This window comes from Phyllostomus hastatus, unplaced genomic scaffold, assembly GCF_019186645.2.
Source record: "Phyllostomus hastatus isolate PE091 unplaced genomic scaffold, TTU_PhHast_1.1 phas_scaffold_182, whole genome shotgun sequence".
NCBI classification, from domain to species: domain Eukaryota; kingdom Metazoa; phylum Chordata; class Mammalia; order Chiroptera; family Phyllostomidae; genus Phyllostomus; species Phyllostomus hastatus.
In genome coordinates this window covers 16,080,054-16,101,375 of record NW_025334013.1, presented here as the reverse complement: position 1 = coordinate 16,101,375, position 21,322 = coordinate 16,080,054, and the positions used below count along the sequence as shown (strand labels likewise).

The window sequence follows — 21,322 nt, the reverse complement described above, 5'->3', positions numbered from 1 at the left end:
GCTCTGAATCTTTGCTGCACGTGCATACACATGCAGAGTGAAAACGCTGAACATCCAGGCAAACAAAGCTCCCAAGGTGCCCCAGGAACTTCCAGAGCTCCGGGCGGATTAGCCCGTACCTGAGCACTCCCTGCCACACTGAGATGATTCTTACCGAAAAAGAGCAGGTTGTCCCTAAATGAGGACAGCCGTCACGCAAAGCCAAGAGGGAGCCCCCTACTGTGGGTTGAATTATGTCCCCTCAATAATGTTCAAGTCCTAATCCCCTGTACCCGTAAATGAGACCTTATTCGTAAATTGGGTCTTCACACACGGTCAAGTTAAGGTGAGGTCATCGGGGTAGGCTTTAATCCAATATGACGGGTGTCCTCATAAAAGGGGGAAATTTGGCCCTGGCCAGGTAGCTCATTTGGTTAGAGCGTCACCCTGATTTGCCAAGGTTGCAGGTTTGATCCCCAGTCAGGGCACAGACAAGAATTAACCAATGAATGCATAACTAAGTGGAACAATAAAACTCTCTCTCCAATCATAACTTTTTTTAAAATAAAGAGGGGAAATTTAGACACAGAGACAGACACACGTAGAGGGAAAAACAACATGAAGACGTGGGGAGAATGCCGCCTACGAGCCACGGAACAGCGGAGGCTGCCAGGAGCTGGGAAAGAAACATGCCCCATTTTCCCTCACGGCCCTCAGAGGAAACCAGCTCTGTCGTCACCTTGATTTTGGACTTCTGGCCCCCAGCTCTGTGAGACAATAGATTTCTGTTGCTTAAGCCACCCAGTTTGTGGCACTTTACTGAGGCAGCCCCAGAAACGTAAGACACCCCACCCCTCCCACTTAGCTGGGGCCTTGCACTCTCCAGTGGTTTGAGTTGGCAGGTGCCCATGTGGGAAATGGACCTGAGGGAGGCAGTGGACTGAGGACCCCTCAGGAGGCTGCCGTGGTGATCCAGTGGAGTGGCGGGGTCTGCAAATGCCCTGCAGTGCTGACGCCAGCTAACTGACGCACGGGCTTAGCCATAAGCCTCCGAAGCTCTGCAGATCAACCCTGAGTTCCAGTAAGACATCTCTTCCTCCCCTCGTGTGTTTTCTCACACACAGCATCCCACCCTCCCCACCCGACACCCCAGCCACCCCCACCTTCGGGGCTTGCATTCTGCTCAGTGAATACTTTCGCCCCGCCTCGGAATGGGTGTGATTTCAGCAGCCTTGGTTTCAACTTCCTGTGACGGCTGTAACCTCTGTTCTCACTGAATTACCAAGATTGTTGATAGATGCCAAGCGCTTGGAAGTTTTGTGATTACTGGGAACATGTTCCTGTGCCGCTCTGTGGAAAAACAAGCTGTGGAGAGGCCTGAAGAAATTCAAAGTAACCAGTAATGCCCCCCTGTGTTTAGGCCCATTGAGTGCCCATTCAGTGAAAGGACTAGATCTCAAATGAAAATCATCCTCCCAGCCCCATGTGGGAAAAATAGTGCATTTTCCTTTTTGGAGTCCCCGAAAGCTCAGCAGAGGGCAAGTGAAGTGCTCTGACCTCCGCATCCCCACACTATTTTTCTTGCTCACATTTTCATTATTTGGAAAAAGTCCATTGGAAGAAGCAAAAGAAAGCAATCACCTTCAGCCTCCACATTCAAATACATGTCACTGGTTAAGGAGACACAGTGCTACATGCAAGATGGGGCCCTGAGCTGGGTCCCCAATTAAAGCCAGACGTTTAGTTAATAGTATTGTGCCCGATGTTAGCGTTTGAGTTTGGATGTGTAAGATGTCAACATCAGCTGGCCGAAGGGTAAATGGGAACTCTGTGTACTACGTGTACTACCTTTGCAGTTCTCCGGAAATCTAAAATGATTGCCAAGTTAAAAGCTTCAAATGTATATTTTTAAATATCCCCGAGATAGTACTTTTGAATTGCAAGAGACCAGACTGCAAAACAGACCCTCAATCATGCTATTTGAGCCTCTGCCTTCAGCAGAATTTAGAGGCCAGAAGACAGCCAAACGCTTCCTCATTTGCTGCTGTGCATTCGCCGCACTGTAGGGATAGCAAGACAGACTCATCCAGAGCCCTGCCCTGAAGGAGCTTACTCTCCAGTGAGGGAGACGAACGTTGTACGGATAGTTACAATGCCAGCATAGTGTGTGAGAATCTGAGAGATTAATCAAGGTGGAGAGATTTCAACAGACACAGAAGCCAGGGGACTCAAGCCCAAGGGCTGATGTCAGCAAAACACTGAGACACCGAGGTGTGTGACTCTCCGGGACTGGGAATAAGGCTGAAACGTGGAGGCAGGGGGGAAGCAGGGGTAAAAGCTGCAGAGACATAGGAGGACCTAAGGTCAGTGAGTAAGGTCAGTAAAGTCACTTTTCTATTTTAAAAATATAATTGTTTTATCATTAATAAAAGTAATATATGTTCCCATTAAGGAGTTTGGAAAATCTAGAACAGTACGAAGAAGAAAACTAAATTCAATTGTTATTTTACCCTCCAGACACACACTTCAGTGCATTTCCTTCATTATATTTTGCTCCTAGTTGAGCTCACATTTCACACACAGTTGGGTGGCCTTCGTTAGTTCATTTAATTTAGCACAATACCACAAGCCTTTCCCAATCTTACTACAAAAGAATCAAAGTATGAAGGGAGATTGCTTAGTCCACCTTCCTCCACATGCAAGAATCCTTCTCCAACACCCTCAGTGGCTGACTGACAAGTCATCTGGACAGATGTCTGGACACCTCTCATTGTAAGAATCTCATTCGTGCCCACAGGGGCCCCAGTCATGTGGTCAAGATGGTCACTCCTGCAGCTCTTAGGGAACCAAAAACTAGCACTGAAATAAAGCTGAATGATGGGAGATTTTCAGTTAAAAAAAAAAAAGAATCTCATTCATTCTTTAAGAGGTCCATTCTATTGTTAGCTAAGTCCTGTGATCACAGAGTTTTTCCATGCATCTTAATTGTGCTCCCCTTTAATTATCCTTTTTTGAGATGACAGACCTACAAGTACATTAAGAACCAAAGAGGCCCTGGCTGGTGTGGCTCAGTGGATTCAGTGCTGGACTGTGAACCAAGGGGTTGCCAGTTCGATTCCCAGTCAGGGCACATGTCTGTCTGGTTGCGGGCCAGGTCCCCAGTAAGGGGTACATGAGAGGCAACCACACGATGTTTCTCTCTCTCTCTTTCTCCTTCCCTACCCCTCTCTCTAAAAATAAATAAATTCTTTAAAAAATATGCATGTATTTTTTAAAAATGAAAAAAATCAAAGAGTCTTAGGGTTTAATTGATCTTGAGATAGATTGCAGTTATTTCATAGAGGGTCTCAAATGCCATGCCAAGGAACTTTGGACAGTAATTCAAGGAACTCACCACATTTTTTAGGTTTCAGGAATTTTTACCTTCTCATAGGATGTTCCCCAAAGTTTAATTCATGAAATGTTTTGAGCAGAAAGGTGGTGTGATCAGGAACAATGCTAGGTCCTTTTCAGATATTATTTTATCTAGCCCTGACAACAACCCGGAGGTAGGAGATTATTCTTACTTACAGAAGATGAAATGCAGGCCCAAAAAGGGGAAGTCACGTGCTCAAGTTCACACAAATAGCAACTGAACTGTCCATGCACCATCATTTAAAGCACAAGATGCAAATTCTTACTATGATACGAATTAGCTGTGTGACCTTGGGCCAATGTCTAAAGTTCTCTGGGCCTTTTCCCCCAATCCATAAAATAAATAGCCTCATAAAACAGTTTAGAGTGATAGCTAAAAGCATAGACTTCCAACCAGACTGCAAAGCTTTGTGATTCTCTGTAGCCTAGTTGGACAGTGATGAAATCCCTCTGCAAGCCTGCTGCTTACGTTTGACAGACCCATGGCAGGCAAGAGTATAAAAGAGAAGCCCATATACCCTAGGTCTAAGTATTTAATAGTAATAAATCAAGGCAACACACTATTTTTTAAAAATATGTGTTTTATCATTCTTCCTTGACAAATATACCTCCATAATAACCTAGAAAGCCAGGTGTCTTTTTAAAAGATTTTATTTATTTGTTTTTAGGGAGAGGGGAAGGGAAGGAGAAAGAGAGGGAGAGAAACATCAATGTGTGGTTGCCTCTCGCATGCCCCCTAGTGGGGACCTGGCCCATGACCCAGGCACGTGCCCTGACTGGGAATCAAACCGGTGACCCTTTGGTTGGCAGGACTGAGCTCAATCCACTGAGCACAGCAGCCACAGCTAGAAAGCTAGGTTCTGAGTTGAGAATTCTGGGATTCTTTGAAGCTCTAGGTCAAAATGTGGCAGAGCCAGCTCCCTTCTCTTCCTGTTTCTGGTCTTGTGCTCACCCAGCGGCCTATAAGCCCTGCTTCTTTCCACACCCCTTACAAACAGCCAGCCCTGCACTCACCAGCAGGGAAGTTTACCCTTTGGAGGACAAACCCAGGGAAGGGGCTGGTACAGATGCTGAAAGTGGATTCAGGCTATTTGTACTTGGAGTTCTGGAGTCCTGGGTGCCCAGAGCATGGTCTAGAAACGGTTGCCAGGCTCCAGGTGGGCATGTCTCCTTGGACTCGGGATGCTTTGCCTATGAGAAGGGGCACAGCTGCATGAGGGTAGAGAGAGCACAGCCCTTGAAAGGGAGGGGCCCAGGGCCAAGACCCTATTTGACACGTTTACAGGAGATACTGCCTCTTTGTGCCTCAGTTTCCATTAAGGTGACCAACTCATCTGGGTTTGCCTGGGACTTCCCCAGTTTTAGCACTGAAAATCCCGCATCCCAGAAAAATTCCTCAGCCCCAGTCAACTTGTTTTTTCATCTTTATAATTAGGCTAATTATATATCATAAGATTGGTAATGAGGATTAAATGAGTTTTTGCATATGGAGTGTTTAGGCCAGCAACTGCTGCGTAGTAAGCATTCTATGTGCATGTTAGCTACTATCTTTTTCTCAGTTATTTCTATTGTAGTAAAATACACATAAAATTGATCATCTTAACATTTTTTTAACTTTTTTAAAAACCATTTTAAGTATTAAGTTCAGTGGTATTAAATACATTCATAATGTATTTAATCATCACCATCCATCTTCATAACCCTTTCATACTGTACAGCTAAAACTCAATCCCCACTAGAATATAATTCCCCATCTGTTTCTCCCTCCCTCCCCCTCTCCCCACCACCAGCCCTTGGCAACCTCCATTGTACTTTCTATTTCTACAGTTTTAACTAAGTATCTCACAGAAGTGGAATCACACAGTATTTGTCTTTGTGACTCACTCATTTCACTTAGCATAATACCCTCAGGATTTACTCATTCACCCAAGCTGTAGTATGTGTCAGAACTGCCTTTTTAAGGCTAAGTGATATTCCATTGTATGTATATACACTACATTTTGCTCATCTACATATCTGTCAATGGACATTCAAGTGGCTTCTACATTTTAGCTATTGTGAATCCCACTGCTGTCAACATGGATGTGCAAATGTCTCTTTGAACCCCTGCTTTCATCTATGTTGGGTGTACCCAGACATAGAATTGCTGGACCATATGGCAATTCTATTTTTTAAGGACCTTCCATATGGTTTTCCACAGTGGCCGTACCATCTTACAGTCCTACCGTCAGTGCACAAGGGTTCCAGTTTCTCCACACCCTCTCCAACACTTATTCTTCCTTTATGGTGGCTATCCTAATGGATGTGGGTGGTATCTCATTGTGGTTTTTATTTGTGTTTACCTCATGTTAGGATGTTGAGCATCTTTCCATGTGCTTATTGGTCATTTGCGTGTCTTCTCTGGAAAAATGTCTATTCGAGTTCTTTGGCCATTTTTGAATTGGAATTTTATTTTTAGTTTTAGGAATTCTCTCTATATTCTGGATACTAATTCCTCATCAGATATGTAATTTGCAAGTATTTTCTCTGTTCTGTGGGTTGCCTTTTCACTCTGTTGATACTGTCTTCTGATGGACAACATTGTAAGTTTTATGAAGTCCAATTTGTCTATTTTTTTCTTCTGTTGCCTGTGCCTTCGGTACCACATGCAAGAAATCATTGCCAAATGCAATGCCCTAAAACTTTTTCCCTCTGTGTTTTTCTAAGAGTTTTATAGTTTTAGGTCTATGTTTAGATCTTTGGTCCATTTCTGAGTTAATTTTTGTATATGGTGTGAGGTCAGAGTACAACTCCACTTTTTGCATGAGGATCTCCAGTTTCCCCAAGGACATTTGCTGAGAGGACTGTTTCCCATTGAATGGTCGTAGAACCCTTGTCCAAATCATTGCACCATTTCTGCAAGGCTTAATATCTTGGATCTCTATTCCATTCATTGGTCTACATGTCTGTCTTTATGCCAGTACCACACTATTTCGATTCCTGTAGTTTTGTATTAAGTGTTGAAATCAGGAAGTGTGAGTCCTCCAGTTTTGTTCTTCTTATAGCTATTATCACTCTAAAGGTTCCATTCTACTAGAAAGTGCCACGTTTCTATAACTGGAGGCACGAGGGGCGAGAAGGAGGGAAGAGCCCAGCAAAGCACTAGCTGAACGGGAACCCTAGCTGTTGTTGGTGGGAAGATTGAACTACCGTTCAATGTGAGTCATGTGGCATTTGAGGGCCTTACAGGGCAGGGACATCCGTGAGGAGACATCCTTTAGGCTTTAGAAATACTGTGGTTTTAGAGTTCAGGAGAGAGACAGGAGCCCAAGAGGCAAAAGGGAGTCATTCCCATAAAAGGAACCACTAGAAGAAGGCACGGACTTGCATCAGAGGGGTGAGGGTTAGAACACGGAGAGAGAAGACTGGCGGGGGCAACGACATCCTGACCCCATTCCACTCACACATCTAACATGTGTGCACTTTACCCCATTTCACTGACTCCAAAACGCCACTGATTTTTTAAGACACAACATTACTGTATATACCACTGAAACTATGCTGTCAATCATTACAACGTTATTTATTGACTATGGGGCTCAACCAAGTTCAAAGATACAAAAATATGAGGGGAACATACATCACAGAATTAATTACGATATATGCCAGGCACTGCATCAGGTATCGCGACAAGGTGAGTGGGAGGAAGCTATGAGAAAGGCCCTGCCTTCAAAAAGCTCTCAGTCGCAAAGCGGCACCTGCAGATGCCTCTAAACCAGGAGAGTGACGGAGACAAGTGCTACAGCGCAGGCTCCAGCACCGCTGGGAGATCAGCTGCTGCTTGTCAAGTATTTATAGGAGTCGTTAATATAGACAGGCTTGACAGCCACATCTTTCTTGGGATTTCTAATCCTCCCCCTCTTTCTCCCTGATGCCTGAAATTTCTAGGGACAACGCCTTTCAAACCATTTTAGAATGAATTGAAGTAATGAATTAAAACACCACATGGTGAGGCCTGACTGGTGCAGCCCAGTGGGTTGGGCTTCGTCCCACAAACTGAAAGGCCACCAGTTGTTTGCCTGTCAAGGCACAGGCCCGGGGTTGCAGGTTTGGCCCCTGGTTGGGGCACGTAAGAGAGGCAACCGATCAATGTTTCTCTCTCACGTCAATGTTTCTCTCCCACTTTTTCTCCCTCCCTTCCCCTCTCTCTAAAAATAAATAAATAAATAAAATCTTAAACAAAAAACAAACAAAAACCCCCCAGAAAAACACCACATGGCCCTGGCTGGTGTGGCTCAGTGGATTGAGCGCTGGTCTCTGAACTGAAAGGTCACCAGGTCGATTCCCAGTCAGGGCACATGTTTAGGTTGTGGGCCAGGTCCCCAGTTGGGGGCATGTGAGAGGCAACCAAGTGATGTATCTCTCACTCACTGATGTTTCTCTCCCTCTCCTTCACCCTCCCTCTCCCTCTCTCTAAAAAGCAAATAAATAAAATATTTAAAAAAAATCCCACGTGATGAGATACAACTCCTATAGAAGGCAGTTTGCCCTTTGACCTTGCAACATATAAACTCTCTGTATACTCTAGGAATAACCTTGCAGATATATCACCCACATGGAAAATGCCATTACAAGGAGGGACCCCCCAAAAAAGCAGAATTTATTTATAAAAAATTGTGTACTTATTCTCACATGTTTAAACTTCATTCACTTTCGAAGTACTCTCCATTTGATGCGATGTATCTATCGAGATGTTTTTTCAACAGCCTTTCAGTGCTTCGGCCATTTTTTGTTTCACCTCTTCCACATCGGCAAAATGTTTCCCTTTGAGGCCTTTATTTATCCTGGGAAACAAAAATAAGTTGCTGGAGGCGAGATGAGTGAAGAGAGAGGGTGGGGCATGGGAGTCATGTCATTTTTGGTCAAAAACTGCTGAACACTCAGCATGGTGTGGACAGGTGTGCTCATAAATCACCCATTGTGAAATGGGCAAACGCATTAAAAGAGTCTTCAAAAAAAAATTCACTGATGCCGAATGCAGCATCTCACAACAACACCAGCTGATACAGGTGGGTTCCTAGAGCACTCACCCAGCAGGGAAAGCCTGTACTTGAAGGGGTCTGCCCTCCAGAAGATAGTTCTGGTTGGTTTTTTGCGGGGAGGTTCCCCCCTCCTATACAAGGTCATTCATTACACCAGCATTTGAAATAGCAAACAATTGGGAACAACCTGAGTCATGGATAGAACACTGGTTAACTAGATTATGGAACATTCATTCGTGCAGTGGATCCCAGATGAGGAAATGCTTGATCTATGAACATATCCCTGTATGAAAAGATCCCTGACATGTATTGTTGGATAAAAAAGATCCTAAGTGCAAAACGGTTACAGTAGTCAACGATTTGAATTGTAGAGGGAAAGCAGAGTATGTACAAGATTGCTTGTGTACATACGAAGAAACTTTAGGACACACAGGAAGATAACAATGGTTATGCTTGGGGCCGACTGAGTAGGTATCAAATTTGGCAGGTCAGATAGAGAAGAGAGGAGGACTTTTTATACTTTATTCCTAAACTATGTGAGTGTGTTATCTATTTAGAGTGTTTGCCCTGGCTGGTGTGGTTCAGTGGATTGAGTGCTGGCCTGCAAACCGAAGGACTGCCGGTTTGATTCTCAGTCAGGACGCATGCCTGGGTTGCAAGCCAGGTCCCCAGTAGGAGGTGAGACAACATATTGATGTTTCTCTCCCTTTCTCCCTCCTTTCCCCTCTGTAAAAATAAATAAATAAATAAAATGTTTTAAGAAATAATAATGATAAAATGTTAAATTAATTGAAATTTGTAAAATACCCCATGGAAAGAGTTAGCCCAGTGACTATGATTCCCACCACAGAGTGAAAGTCTACTATTCATTCATTCATTCATTCATTCAATAACCTATAGCAATCAAGAGACTTCTCTAGTAATAATAGTTACTCATAATAATAATTACAAGCATAAGGCACCTATGATGTGCCAGGCACAGTGCTAAGTACTTTTATGTACATGATCGCATTGTAATCCCCTAGCATTACAGAACAGGTTGCTGAGGGTGAGAGAGGTTGTTCTTGTCTAAAGTCAGCTGCAAATGTCCAAGCCCCACCATCCTGGACCAGGCCTGGTTCTGGGCACTAGGGATATCAAGACAAAGGTACAATCCCTGCCTTCTTGGACTTACTACTCTAGCGAGGGAGCCACAGCAGGTTAAACAGCAGATTCACAGACAGCATTTGAACAGGGAAGGGAGTGTCAGAGCATGATGCTTAAGGAATAGGGGACAAAGAGAACACAGAGTCTAGGGACGAGGAGAAATGTCTCCCACGACACCCTTTGCCAAGGACAGGCCCTGTAAGCAACAGAGGAACTCAGCAGCGCCTATGTGGGAGACAAGCCCTGCAGCCTCAGAACCAACAATGAACAAAGGCTGCCGGTGCTCTGTAAGAACAGAGGAGATCTGACAACTGCCCGGCGCGTTTGATCAGTGTAGACATGCCTTCTGGACTTTGAAGCCTGAAGTGCTCTCCTTTAGCTGTCTACACAGATCAAATAAGCTGGATGACTGCCATATCTTGACTTCACTTTGTGCTAATCCATTTACAGCCAGCTCCAGAGCAATTCGACCAAACCATCTGAGCAGAGGCAAAAATAATTCTCATGGGTAAAGATAGTGCCAAGATGTGAACATTAACTGCTTCCTGCCACTTAGAAGGGAGTGGGTTTTGAAGTTAGTTTTAGGGAGCTTCTAGAAAGGGAGCTTCTGTCCCTCTCCACTGTGAAGTGGCAAAACTGTTTTCTCTCCTCACAGTTGAGAGCCCTTCCTCTTCCAGGGCTCATACATAAACACCAATACAGGTTGATGATAAATAGCTATGGTCTGGCTCTCAGAAAGACAGCCCCACCCTACAGAATGGAGATCACCCCACCACACAAGCACCTTTTTATTCTTGGGGTCATTCTAGGGGAAATCTTATCCCAGCCTCCTCAGTCCCCAAGCAACATTGAGGATCTCAGAAATCCCCATCACAGAGACTGGCAGGACCAGGTATCTAACAACAAATCCAGAAGCTAAGTGGCACCATTAAGAAAGATTAAAAATCTACATGAGTTCTAACATCTTTGTTGCTAACTATGGTTTCCAGGGAAATAGATATCTGCTCTAGGGAGAAAGAAAAGGTGGGGGGAAATGGTGTAAGTGCTTTAAAATAATCAGTGTTTTGAAAGATTAATTTTTTTTCCTGTCACAATATTAATAGTCAGAAATGTGAGATTTTTGTATGGCACTTTATTGTATTTTTTTTAATGCATCGAATGGGTGGAACCTTCCTCTGGAAACCTCCAGATCGAGTACAAAGACGTAAAGATAAAACCTGGTTGAGGGGGATAATAGATCTCTTGGCCTTGGGTTCCTTGCTCATTTGTGTTGCCTGCCAATCTGTCCCTTTTCAGCGAGGTCTGGTCCCCATCCCTCTCCAGCTTTTCTAGCGATTTCTGAGATTTCACTTAGAAAACTGACAGAGATGGAAACGCCTGGCTGTTTTGTGGCCAAATTTGGTCTGAAAGGGAGAAGCCTTTCAGGGCTCAGAATCTGAATTATTTCTGGTTCTGCTCACATGCTAAGGGAAAATCACTTATATTGGGGGCGGGGGAAAGGCCGACCCCACACAAGGGCAATTGTTGGAGAAAATGCCGAAACAAGCATATTTCAGGGCACAGCACATTGCTAATTGTTTGCTTTGTGTGGCGTGTCTGCTGCCTGTATGATCCAGTTTTCCTTGTCTCAGGCACCTTTTCTCTGTATTTCTCTCCAGCACATCCCTAATGACTAGCTGGACACGGAGAGGCTTTTTAAATTAGGATTGTTGTTTCAGCAGAGTTGGTCATGCTTGTTTCTGGGTTTGGGAAGAGGGAGCCCATTAATTACTAAAATGAAGGTGTCCTCCTGCCCGGTCAGGATCTCAAGGCAGGTGCATTGGTGTGATGACCACCACCTGAGGACACAGCCTTAGTAAGGGAAGGGAATAGGAGGAGTGGCCTGGGAACCATATTCATTTCATTCTTTTTCCTCTGGCCCTTTTGTGGGAAGAGGGAGGCCATTCTATTGGGATCTGATAGCCAGGGTCAGACCAATTTCCTTTGTACCTCTGCTGTACCGCTATCTATCTGGGCAGGGAGGAATCGTGACCTTGTGGCTCCTTTTGTTTTGACTTTTTAAAAGGGCCCAGCAGCGCTCTGGGGAGCACGTGCTCCAAGAACAAAAGCAACACTTAACTGCAGTCTGTGTAGTTAGAACAGTTTATTGTTCTTCCTTCCCCATCATCTGGCTGAAGGCTAGGCAGAACAGATGGAGTCCGAATTTAAGCTAAGTGACTGTTAGACCAAAGGAGATCAAATTCCAAAGCTTTTGGTCTGACAGTCACTCATGCTTCCCAGTATCAGCTCTGGTCACCAGTTCAGGGAACCGTTGGATGGTAGCGAGAACGCCCTCAGTGAGGACAGGACCACACCCATAATCTGTAAAGGCTGAGTGGGTTAGGGATTATGATGATGTCACAATACAGGTGACCCGCGGGTGGCAAGGTGGGACTAGGATGCGAGGAGACTAAACAGGGATGTAGAGAGGCATTGTCTTGTCACAAAGGCTTGGATGGCTGAGGTAGCGGCACCGGGTGGGGAACCGTAGGGGCACTGCGCAGTTTGAGTATTGCCCTTTCGGCAGTGAGAAGCAAGTAGGTCAACCGAAGGAGTCCAGGCAGCGACACTCTGAGAGGTGCGGAGGGACACCGCCCCGCCCCGTCCTGCCCTTTTCCAAGGGATGGAAGAGCTGGCTGAGATCCAGGCCACCAGCCACGGCCACAGGAACATCCTTTCCTGCCTGGAGACAACCGCCCCGACCCCGGGCTTACACCTGGGGAGACCCACAAACGTTCCCATCCCTCGCATTGTCCTCCTGCCCCGCCAGCATGAACTACATTTCCCAAGGTGCTTCGGGGTCCAGAGGACCCCCCCCCCAAAACCAACTGGGTTGTTGGGGGAGGGGCCGGCACGTGCCTCCCTTCTCAGCCAATGCAGAGCCCTGCAGGGGGGTCACGTGCCGCTGTTTGGCGCTTTTGTGCGCGCTCTGGTCTGTTGGTGCTCAGAGTGTGGCCAGGCGGCTCGGACCGAGGAGGTGGGTGCGCGATTCTTGGAGGAGGCTGGGGGGCTGTGAGAGGGAAGCAGCCCGGCGAGAGGGGCTGGGCCTTTGTAGAGGCCCCCTGCTGGAGGGCAGCCGGTGGGGCCGAGGGGCGGCAGAGGGGCTGACGGCAGAGGGGCTGACGGGCGGGGGTCGCTCCGCTTTGTGTGCGTCTCGGGCGGAGCCTAGGCTTTGTCCCCACTCCCTGGGGGCGCGGCTGTCGTGGGGAGGGGGCTCTGCCATCTGGGCCAGCCCTGGGCGTTAGCCCCCGGGTACTGTCGAGGAGACAATAGGGGGCGTGGGCCCCCATTTGCCTCGCTCACTCCCTCTGCAGGCGTGGCCCCACTGGGGTCCCCATTGTCTGAAGGGGCAGGGAGGCGTCTACGGGGAGCCCAGTAGTCTTAGGACCTGCGCAAAGCCAGGGCTGCGCCCGCTCCCCACGATGATCTTCGCCCAGTGACTGTGGGGCCTGAGAGGCTAACACCCCAGAAAGGCTTCTGCCTATGCGACGGGGGCGCAGACAGCTAGGGTGGAGGTGGGTTGGGTGGGAGCGAAGGAAGTAGGTGGTGACTATCCCACGGCCTGTTGCAGAGCTGCAGCGGTGGTGGGGGTGGCCTCGGGGTGGTTTTGGCGGGAGTTAGGGGGGGCGTCCGCTGGGGGCCAGCCTGAGATGGGCGGAGCTATCCGGATTGGACCGTTAGCCCCGCCCACCCCTCCCCTTCCCACGCGAGCGGGCTCTGGAGTGTTGTGAGTTCGGGCAGATTCGAAAAGGCGCGGGGAGGAAGGGGGCGGGGCCATGGGCCTGGAGCACAGGGCGTGTTCTGATTGGCCGGGGGCGACCTGCCGCTTTCCTTGCCCTGACCAGGGCTACGTCCATCGTGGGGTGTGCTGCTGCATTTACTTCTCTGCTAGTGTTAGACCTTTTCTCTGCCTCTGGTTTTAATTTCCAGATATTGGGAATCTGTAGTGCTAACGTTTTTGATTCTAGCCTGGGGCCTACAAGAATCATGACCTTTAAAAAAATATCAAGATGAGGTGTAGAATTTTTCATGACATAAGGCAACAAATACTATAACCTAAAACCTATTGATTCGTGAAACTAATTTTGCCCGCTGTTGGACAGGAGCTTAAGCCCCAAGAACAATAGGAGTTCAACATTATTGGTTAGGATTAGCTTGGGCGTTTTGTTTTACACCAAGGCAGACACAGACAAAGCAAGGGTGGGTATTTCATTTGCACGAGTTGTAGGCAGTAATAAGATGGCTCCGGTGTTAGTGTTGAGTCGAATCTGGAATATCTTCTCACTTGGGGGGGCGGGGATTAAAATTTAGTTTATTGAGGGGGGGACGGGAATCTTGTGATTTAACCTAGTCTAATTTTTTTTTTAATCCAAGAGTTGTTTTTTGAACAGGCAGTCTCAGTTAACTTGATTTTCTACAATTAATGTTCAAATTTTCCAATGTTTGGTATTTTAGAGGTTTCCATAATTTCTAGTTGTCTTGTTTAATAATTTAGTCCACAGCAGTGATTTTTCTGACATTGATTTACATGAATGTGGCTTGATGTCCCTTTGGATAGATGACATAGAATGCAAAGAAATTGATTACATGCTTTTGAAAATCATTTTCAGGGCTTTTCCTGCCAGTGGATTGTGTAGAATATACTGCCAGACTCTTGTCTTCAGTTCGCCATGGCTTCTTCGGGTAGGTAAACCGTTTGGAAAAGCTGAATTTGTGATGGGCTTATGACCTTAGAAGAGACGGCACTTGTGTTTTTGGTCTTATCAAAAATGTGTTTTATAAACTGGAGAATAATTAAGAAAAAATGGTTATCATTTGAACAGACTGAGAGCTTATAATTGTTTCACTACTAGACGATTTGGCTTGCTCTGAGTAAAATTGTGGAGTGTTGCCCGAGTCTTTTCATGAAAGTGATTGTCAAATACTGCTGTCTCAGAATGGTATTTATGAATCAAAAAATGGTGAACTTAGTTTTTGTGGGTGATGGTATTTATATAATGTTTTGCTTGCAAATGCAGCTGCTTCTTTGGCCCTAATTCTATTCATTAAATGGATTTGGTTTTTAGCAAATTATAGGATAGTTTATTGGAAGAAGAAAAGCCCATTTTTCTGAATACACTGTGAATGTGATCAAATCTAGATATCCAGGTGAAGGAACTGGAGAAACGTGCCTCAGGCCAGGCTTTTGAGCTGATTCTCAGCCCTCGATCAAAAGAGTCTGTCCCAGAATTCCCCCTTTCCCCTCCAAAGAAGAAGGATCTTTCCTTGGAGGAAATTCAGAAGAAATTAGAAGCTGCAGAAGAAAGGCGCAAGGTAAACATCACATTTCACAGAAAACAGTATTTATTATTGTAATGTGGCAAATCAGTTTTATTTCCATAACGGGGAAAACAATTATAGCTAGACAGTGGTTATAACTTTGTGAAAATTACATAATACCAGTGGCTGGAAGAAAAATACCAACCATCATTGATGGAGCTCCTATTATGTATCAACTTCTTACATTTTTTTCCTCTTAATACAATGACTCTAAAAGGGTAGGTGTTGCCTGAGATGTTGAGCTTAGAAAATGATCTTGGGAATGTTAAGTCGTTTTCCCAAGTCCAATAGCTAGTGAGCTTTGGAGCAAGAGTGCAAGCCCTGGTCTGATACCAAAGTTTGCGCTTTTCATGTTCTCACTGTGAAACAGTTTTGAGGGTGGGAGAGTCTTTTTTGTCTCTTTAGATTGGGGGCGGGGGTTCTTTTGGTTTGTGTGTATGCCTGTATAGTAGTTCTGTTTTTGTTTTTGGGGTTTTTTTTATTGTTTTGTTTTGTTTTGTTTTTTTGAGAATTGTATAATAAAAACATTTTTAATTGCTAGTAATGTGACCGTGGTACTCAGTTGGCATTCTGGTATTGTGGCAGCGTTTCTCTTACGTAAGCTGCTCTTCTGTTACAAAGCAGGCATCTTTAAAAAGAACTAGTCAGAAAAATCAACAAAATTAATATGCTTGTTACAGAAAAATTGGGAACTACAGAAGTTTATAAGGAAAATAAGAGTAGTTACTATCCTACTTCCTAGAAATAACCATTAACATTTTGGTGTGTTTCTTTCCACTCAACATTATTAATTAAGAACTTTACATAAAATTCTCATTTCATTCCTTTTACCAACAACCCTTATTGGGATGAAATGGGTTTAGTTTTAAAATTAGAGAAACTAAGTCACAAAAAGGTAAAGTACTAACCTGCCCCCAACCAACACAGCTAGTGCAGTTTAAGTGTAATACATACATTTCACCACATACATACACCATAGGTCATTTTCTCGGCTGCTGTTGGGTGTGCTACGCACTTCTCAGTGCCACAGTTGTCTGCATGTGCTCTGGCCCACTGTCAGCAATGCAGAGCCTTTCTCCGGGAAGAGTGGCCGTGTTTGCTGTGGTGCATCATCTCCTACCTGCTCTTCTGTGCAGTTCGTGTTCGTGGAAGATATGCAGACAAAGGCTGGACAGAGAACTTTTTAGACACAAACCCTGGCCCTGTGGTCATTAGCCTGTGATTTACACTGGCTGAACATAATGAAACTTATCTGACTGGGATTTTGCAAAAGACAATTAACAGAAACAGTGGCAGATGCTCTAGTTGTCCTACAAGTCGGTGCTCCCAAACACATCAGAATCTGTTTGGTAACAAGCCCTTCTGAGCCTGTTGAAGGAAGCATGCCATGGTAATCGAGCTCCAGTTTGGAAGTTAATGCACCTTCCACAGAGAAAAGCTTTTCTTTCAAATAGATATTCTTCTGGCTTAAATAGTAATCTGGAGGCTTAAATTTTCTATCATTCATGTATTTTATCAGTATGGAATATGGTCACAGTTTTTATAATGAGCTAATTTTCTTTGAGCAGACTTTGAAGTCAGCCAAAATTCTTTACTAAAGGTTGCATTCCTAAGAGCATATCACTCAAGTCATCTTTGATAACATATAAGCAGTAAATCTTATAAGGATTTCCTTAAGGAGTAATTGGACAAGAATCTCTAGACAAACAGTTCTCCAAAGTAAATGCAAACACTAAAAAATGATTTTTATCGTATTTTGATACAGATAATTCAGGTTCTGGCTTCAGTGTTATTTAAAGAGATCTAATATTCTGCCTCTTTTCAGTCCTCTCAATAATTTCTTTTCTAATTTTAACTTAAACCAAACACATTTGAGAGAGTCGAACCTGTTAAACTTCTTTCAGTCCCACGAAGCTGAGGTTTTGAAGCAGCTTGCCGAGAAGCGAGAGCACGAGAAGGAGGTGCTCCAGAAAGCGATAGAAGAGAACAACAACTTCAGTAAAATGGCAGAAGAGAAGCTGACCCACAAAATGGAAGCCAACAAAGAGAACCGGGAGGCACAGATGGCTGCCAAGCTGGAGCGTTTGCGAGAGAAGGTGGGTGTCTCGGCCTTGAATGAGGAGGGTTAAGAGCTTGAAGTCTCATGTACCAATAAAGTGTTAAATGAGAGGTATTGTATTTCTAAATAAGATGGAATATTCAGCCTTGGCTGGTGTAGCTCAGTGGACTGAGCGGTGGGTGGCCTGTGAACCAAGGGGTCGCCAGTTCGATTCCCAGTCAGGACACATGCCTGGGTTGTGGGCCAGGTCCCCAGTAGGGGGGTGCTCAAGAGGCAACCACACATTGATGTTTCTCTCCCTTCCTTCCCCTCTCTAAAAATAAACATACTTTTTTAAAAAGATGGGATATTCAACAATTTCCAGCATAATTACACTTTTCTTTGGAAGAGCAGTAGGAGGCTCAGTCATTAGATTCCTTGTGTGACTGAAGAAGTTCCAAGATTATTTCTTAACACTCTGATTATGTGATTCCCATATCGTATAAGTGGGATGTGCTCCAAAACCCCCGGTGGACGCCTGAAGCCACGGGTAGCGCCAACCCTCTGTGTGTGTGCTGTGTGTTTTCCTACGCATGCCTGCCTGTGGCGAAGTTCATGGCTTCGCTTTGGCATATCCTAAGTGCCAGCACCGCTCTTGTTCTTTTGGGGTCATTAGTAAATAAAATAATTATTACGTGAACATACATGCTGTGACATCATGACGGTCAGTCTGATGACGGAGACAGCTGCTAAGTGACTACCAGGCAGGGAGTGGCAGTGGGGTGCACTGGACAAGGGGTGTTACATCCTGGGCAGGACAGAGTGGGGCGGGCAGCATGGGAGTTCATCGTGATACTCAGAACAACACAATTTAAAATGTATGAAATGTTTATTTCTCAAATTCTCCGCTTAATGTTTTCATACCATAGTTGGCTGCAATTTACTGAAACCATGAAAAGCAAAACCGTGGGTATGGGAAACCACTGTATTTACAATATTATTGGATATATAGTAAATGTGCTGACACTGTGTTGGGCCTCAGCGGGGGGCAGGGGGGCGGTGGCTTGGCAGGCGGTTTATTTGGCTGATGATACCTGCTGTTTCTTTATAGGACAAGCACATTGAAGAAGTGCGGAAGAACAAAGAATCCAAAGATCCTGCCGACGAGACTGAAGCTGACTAATTTGTTCTAAGAACTGACATTCTCCCCCTCCCCTTCCTAAATATCCAAAGACTGTACTGGCCAGTGTCATTTTATTTTGCCCTCCTGACAAATATGCTAGAAGCTGATGTAGGACCATAGGTAGAACCAGACTGTATGGTGTTGTTTTAGGGGATAAAGGGGAGAAACTGAAAGTGTTTTACTCTTTTTCTAAAGTGTTGAAGTCTTTCTAATGTAGCTATTTTTCTTGTTGCATCTTTTGTACTTCAGTGCACGTGGTGTGCTGGGTCAATGGCTAGTACTGTATTGGCTCCGTGAAAACATGTATGTGAAAAGCAGTATGTAGTGGCTTCTTTCAAACTGTTAGATGCTGAATATCTGTTTACTTTTAAATCCCGATTCTGTCCCTATCTTACCAGATGCTACTGTACTTGAATGGTTAATAAAACTGCACAGTGCTATTGGTGGCAGTGAATTTTTTCTATCCAGGTAATCAGTGGTCCAGTGATGGAGCCCCTCTTGGCTAAGACGGGTTCAGGGTGGGGCTGGTGGAAATACCCAGCAGGCATATCGCCACAAGTTCTCTACCCTTGGGCTTTTTTGCACTAGCAGTTGTTTGCATTGTCTTCTTACACAATCAACACTTTGTTGTCCTGCCCTGGCCCGGATCAGCTGTTACGATAGTCTTTCAGATGTTTATTTGCAAACAAGCATTTTTTGTTCCTGTGTCCTTGTTTAAAAGGCAGAATCGAGGCACAAATGGTATTTCTAGAGAACAGTTTAGAGGAAATCTTAAGACCCAAGTTTGGGATATTTGACAGTTTACTTTATGTTACAGTTGGGAGTGGGGGTGCACTCCAGTGCTTTCCTGCTAAGGAAGCTATGACTCAAGAATTAGAGTATTCGTAGAACTTTCTGCACCCCTGGAGCACCCCCTCCTATGAAGTGATTAAATGGAATCTTATTCTCAGAAGCAGCATTTAACTTGGGTGGTTAAGGTTGGCAGTTACTTTGTGTTGCACCTAGAGGCTGTATGATCCTCACTGTTGTCAGCACGGCCTCAATTCAGGGAGCGCCTTTGGCAGCTCTCCTAAGGTATTTGGGAAATAGCCTTGATTGCATATGATTATTCACTTCTCAGCCATCTGTACAAAAGCTCTTGGGAGCCAGCGCCTAGAGTGCCGTGCTTGCAGGATGGCTGCTGATACTGCAGTAGGGCCTGCGTGTCGCTCGTGTGTCCCTCTGCAGGTCTGGCTGTATCTTGATTAGGGTTTTATCAAACTTAGAAGGTTGATGGCCTCTCTCAATCTCTCCTACGTTGTTAGGGTTCAGTGAGTTTCTGTGCATAGAGAGCACACTGAGAACTGTATTTAGTGTGTACTTAGCACTACCCATAAATAATTACATGTTTATCCACAGGCGAGTGAATGAGCCGCTTATACTCATTAGAAATGATTGCAGCTTTTGTGTACCTTGAGTTGCTTTATACATTTACTTAGACCAAGATGATCGATTGTAGGAATTCAAAATAAGATGAATTTAAAGAGTTATGGCCATATGTAGCCCAAAGGAGCAAGATCAAGTGTAGTTTAGTAAAATAATAGGTTCAGACAATATCTAAACATAGGTCAGGGTGAGGCTTCTGTTCAGGAACGCGGCACTGTTCATCCTTAGGCTCTGGCACTTAGTAGGCGTTAGAGGTTTGCATGGGTGAGATGGTGCTGGCCAGAATCTGAAACCCGTTTTGAGTACCGGGCATATGAAGATGGCCGCAAGATGGAAATTTGGAGTAATGACCTGAGGTGTCCTACAGATGGCAGTAGAGATGGGAACAGGGCTCTGGAAGAAAGAAGGAAAGGGTCTAAGCCACAATCCCCCTATTAGTTTCAACCAGCCATGGGGCCTGACTCAGTATCAGAAAGTGGTCCTGAGCCCCCACCTCCTGATAGCGGGATCATGGGCTGAAGGGCGTGTATCTTACAAAATCAAAAGCCCTGCTTTTCTATCTCTGACCTTTGGTGAGACACTTAGTCCTGAGCCTCAGTTTTCTTCTGCATAAAACCAGAAGGTTGAGTTAGGTTAACTATCTTCTACTCCAAAATTCTTTGCATTTAATTTGGAGGGAAGGAGGATGGCAGGTACCCATGGGTTTCTGGGGAGTGTGTGCCTTTCTGGGCCCAGCTTTTCTCTGTCCTGTCTTCAGTTTCACACCTCCCAGCAGGGCCTCTCCAGGGAGCACATTCCATTCCCTTTGGTCTGAGTGGAAAAGAAGGCTTGTTCCTTCTTCCTGAAGCTTTTCTACTTGAACGTGGCCGTTGCCTGGCCTTGGTGGAAAAGAGGTTTGAGGGACGTGAAGAGGGCCCTTAAATCCACATTTTAACAAGCACCTAGAACGTGGACCACATTGGGCTACACGCCAGCGATGAACAGATAAATTGGGGTCCCAGCGCATGATGCGCTTATGTAGGAAGGAGGAGGAGAATTGCACACACTTAGCAAAGAACACTGCTCTCAGCCAGGTGCTTGTACTAACCAAGTGTTCTGGGGTTTGCTGGAAGGAGCAGCCTCCTGTTATTCCTGGAAAGAGAAGTTTCATCCCCCACCCACCGGCACTTTGTGAAGGTGTTTTGTTTTGTTTTGTTTTAAAGATTTTACTTACTTTTAGAGAGGGGAAAGGAAGGAGAAAGTGAGAGAAACATCAATGTGTGGTTGCCTCTCGCACGCGCCCCCTACTGGGGAGCAGGCCCACAACCCAAGCATGTGCCCTGACTGGGAATCAAACCCATGACACTGATTCGCAGGCCAGCACTCAATCCACTGAGCCACACCAGCTAGGGTGTGAGATGTTTTTTTCTTCTATGAATGTTGTTCTACTGGTGAAGGGTTATGATTTCCAAGGATGTTTCAGCACCCTTTGTAAATCTGTCCTTCCAGACAACAATTTGGCCACCTTACTGTAAGTCAGTTGTCTGGATCACTATTAAACGTGATTCACTTAGGGACAATGGGAAGGCGAAGTGCTGGCTCATCAGAAAAGAACTTCTGAACCTTTGGGATGAGAGCTTGCATTAGATGGGTTCCGGTCTTCCCTACCTGGTTAGAATGCAGGCCCCTGAGACCAGGGGCCATGTCTTAGTCACTCAGGATCCCTCTGCGCTAAGCTCCAAATCCCCAGAAACATGGCTGCCAGTTCAGTGTCTTGCC

General features: G+C 45.2%; 1 protein-coding gene across 1 annotated transcript; it reads left to right on the top strand.

Annotated features, from left to right (window-relative positions):
• Positions 1-12,497: 12,497 nt before the first annotated feature.
• On the top strand, positions 12,498-18,579 carry STMN1 (stathmin 1). The gene is made up of 5 exons (XM_045859176.1): positions 12,498-12,576; positions 14,210-14,282; positions 14,740-14,912; positions 16,823-17,014; positions 18,068-18,579. Exons 2-5 carry the CDS (start codon positions 14,270-14,272, stop codon positions 18,137-18,139), a joined length of 450 nt encoding a protein of 149 aa, XP_045715132.1. The 5' UTR covers positions 12,498-12,576; positions 14,210-14,269; the 3' UTR covers positions 18,140-18,579.
• Positions 18,580-21,322: the final 2,743 nt, after the last annotated feature.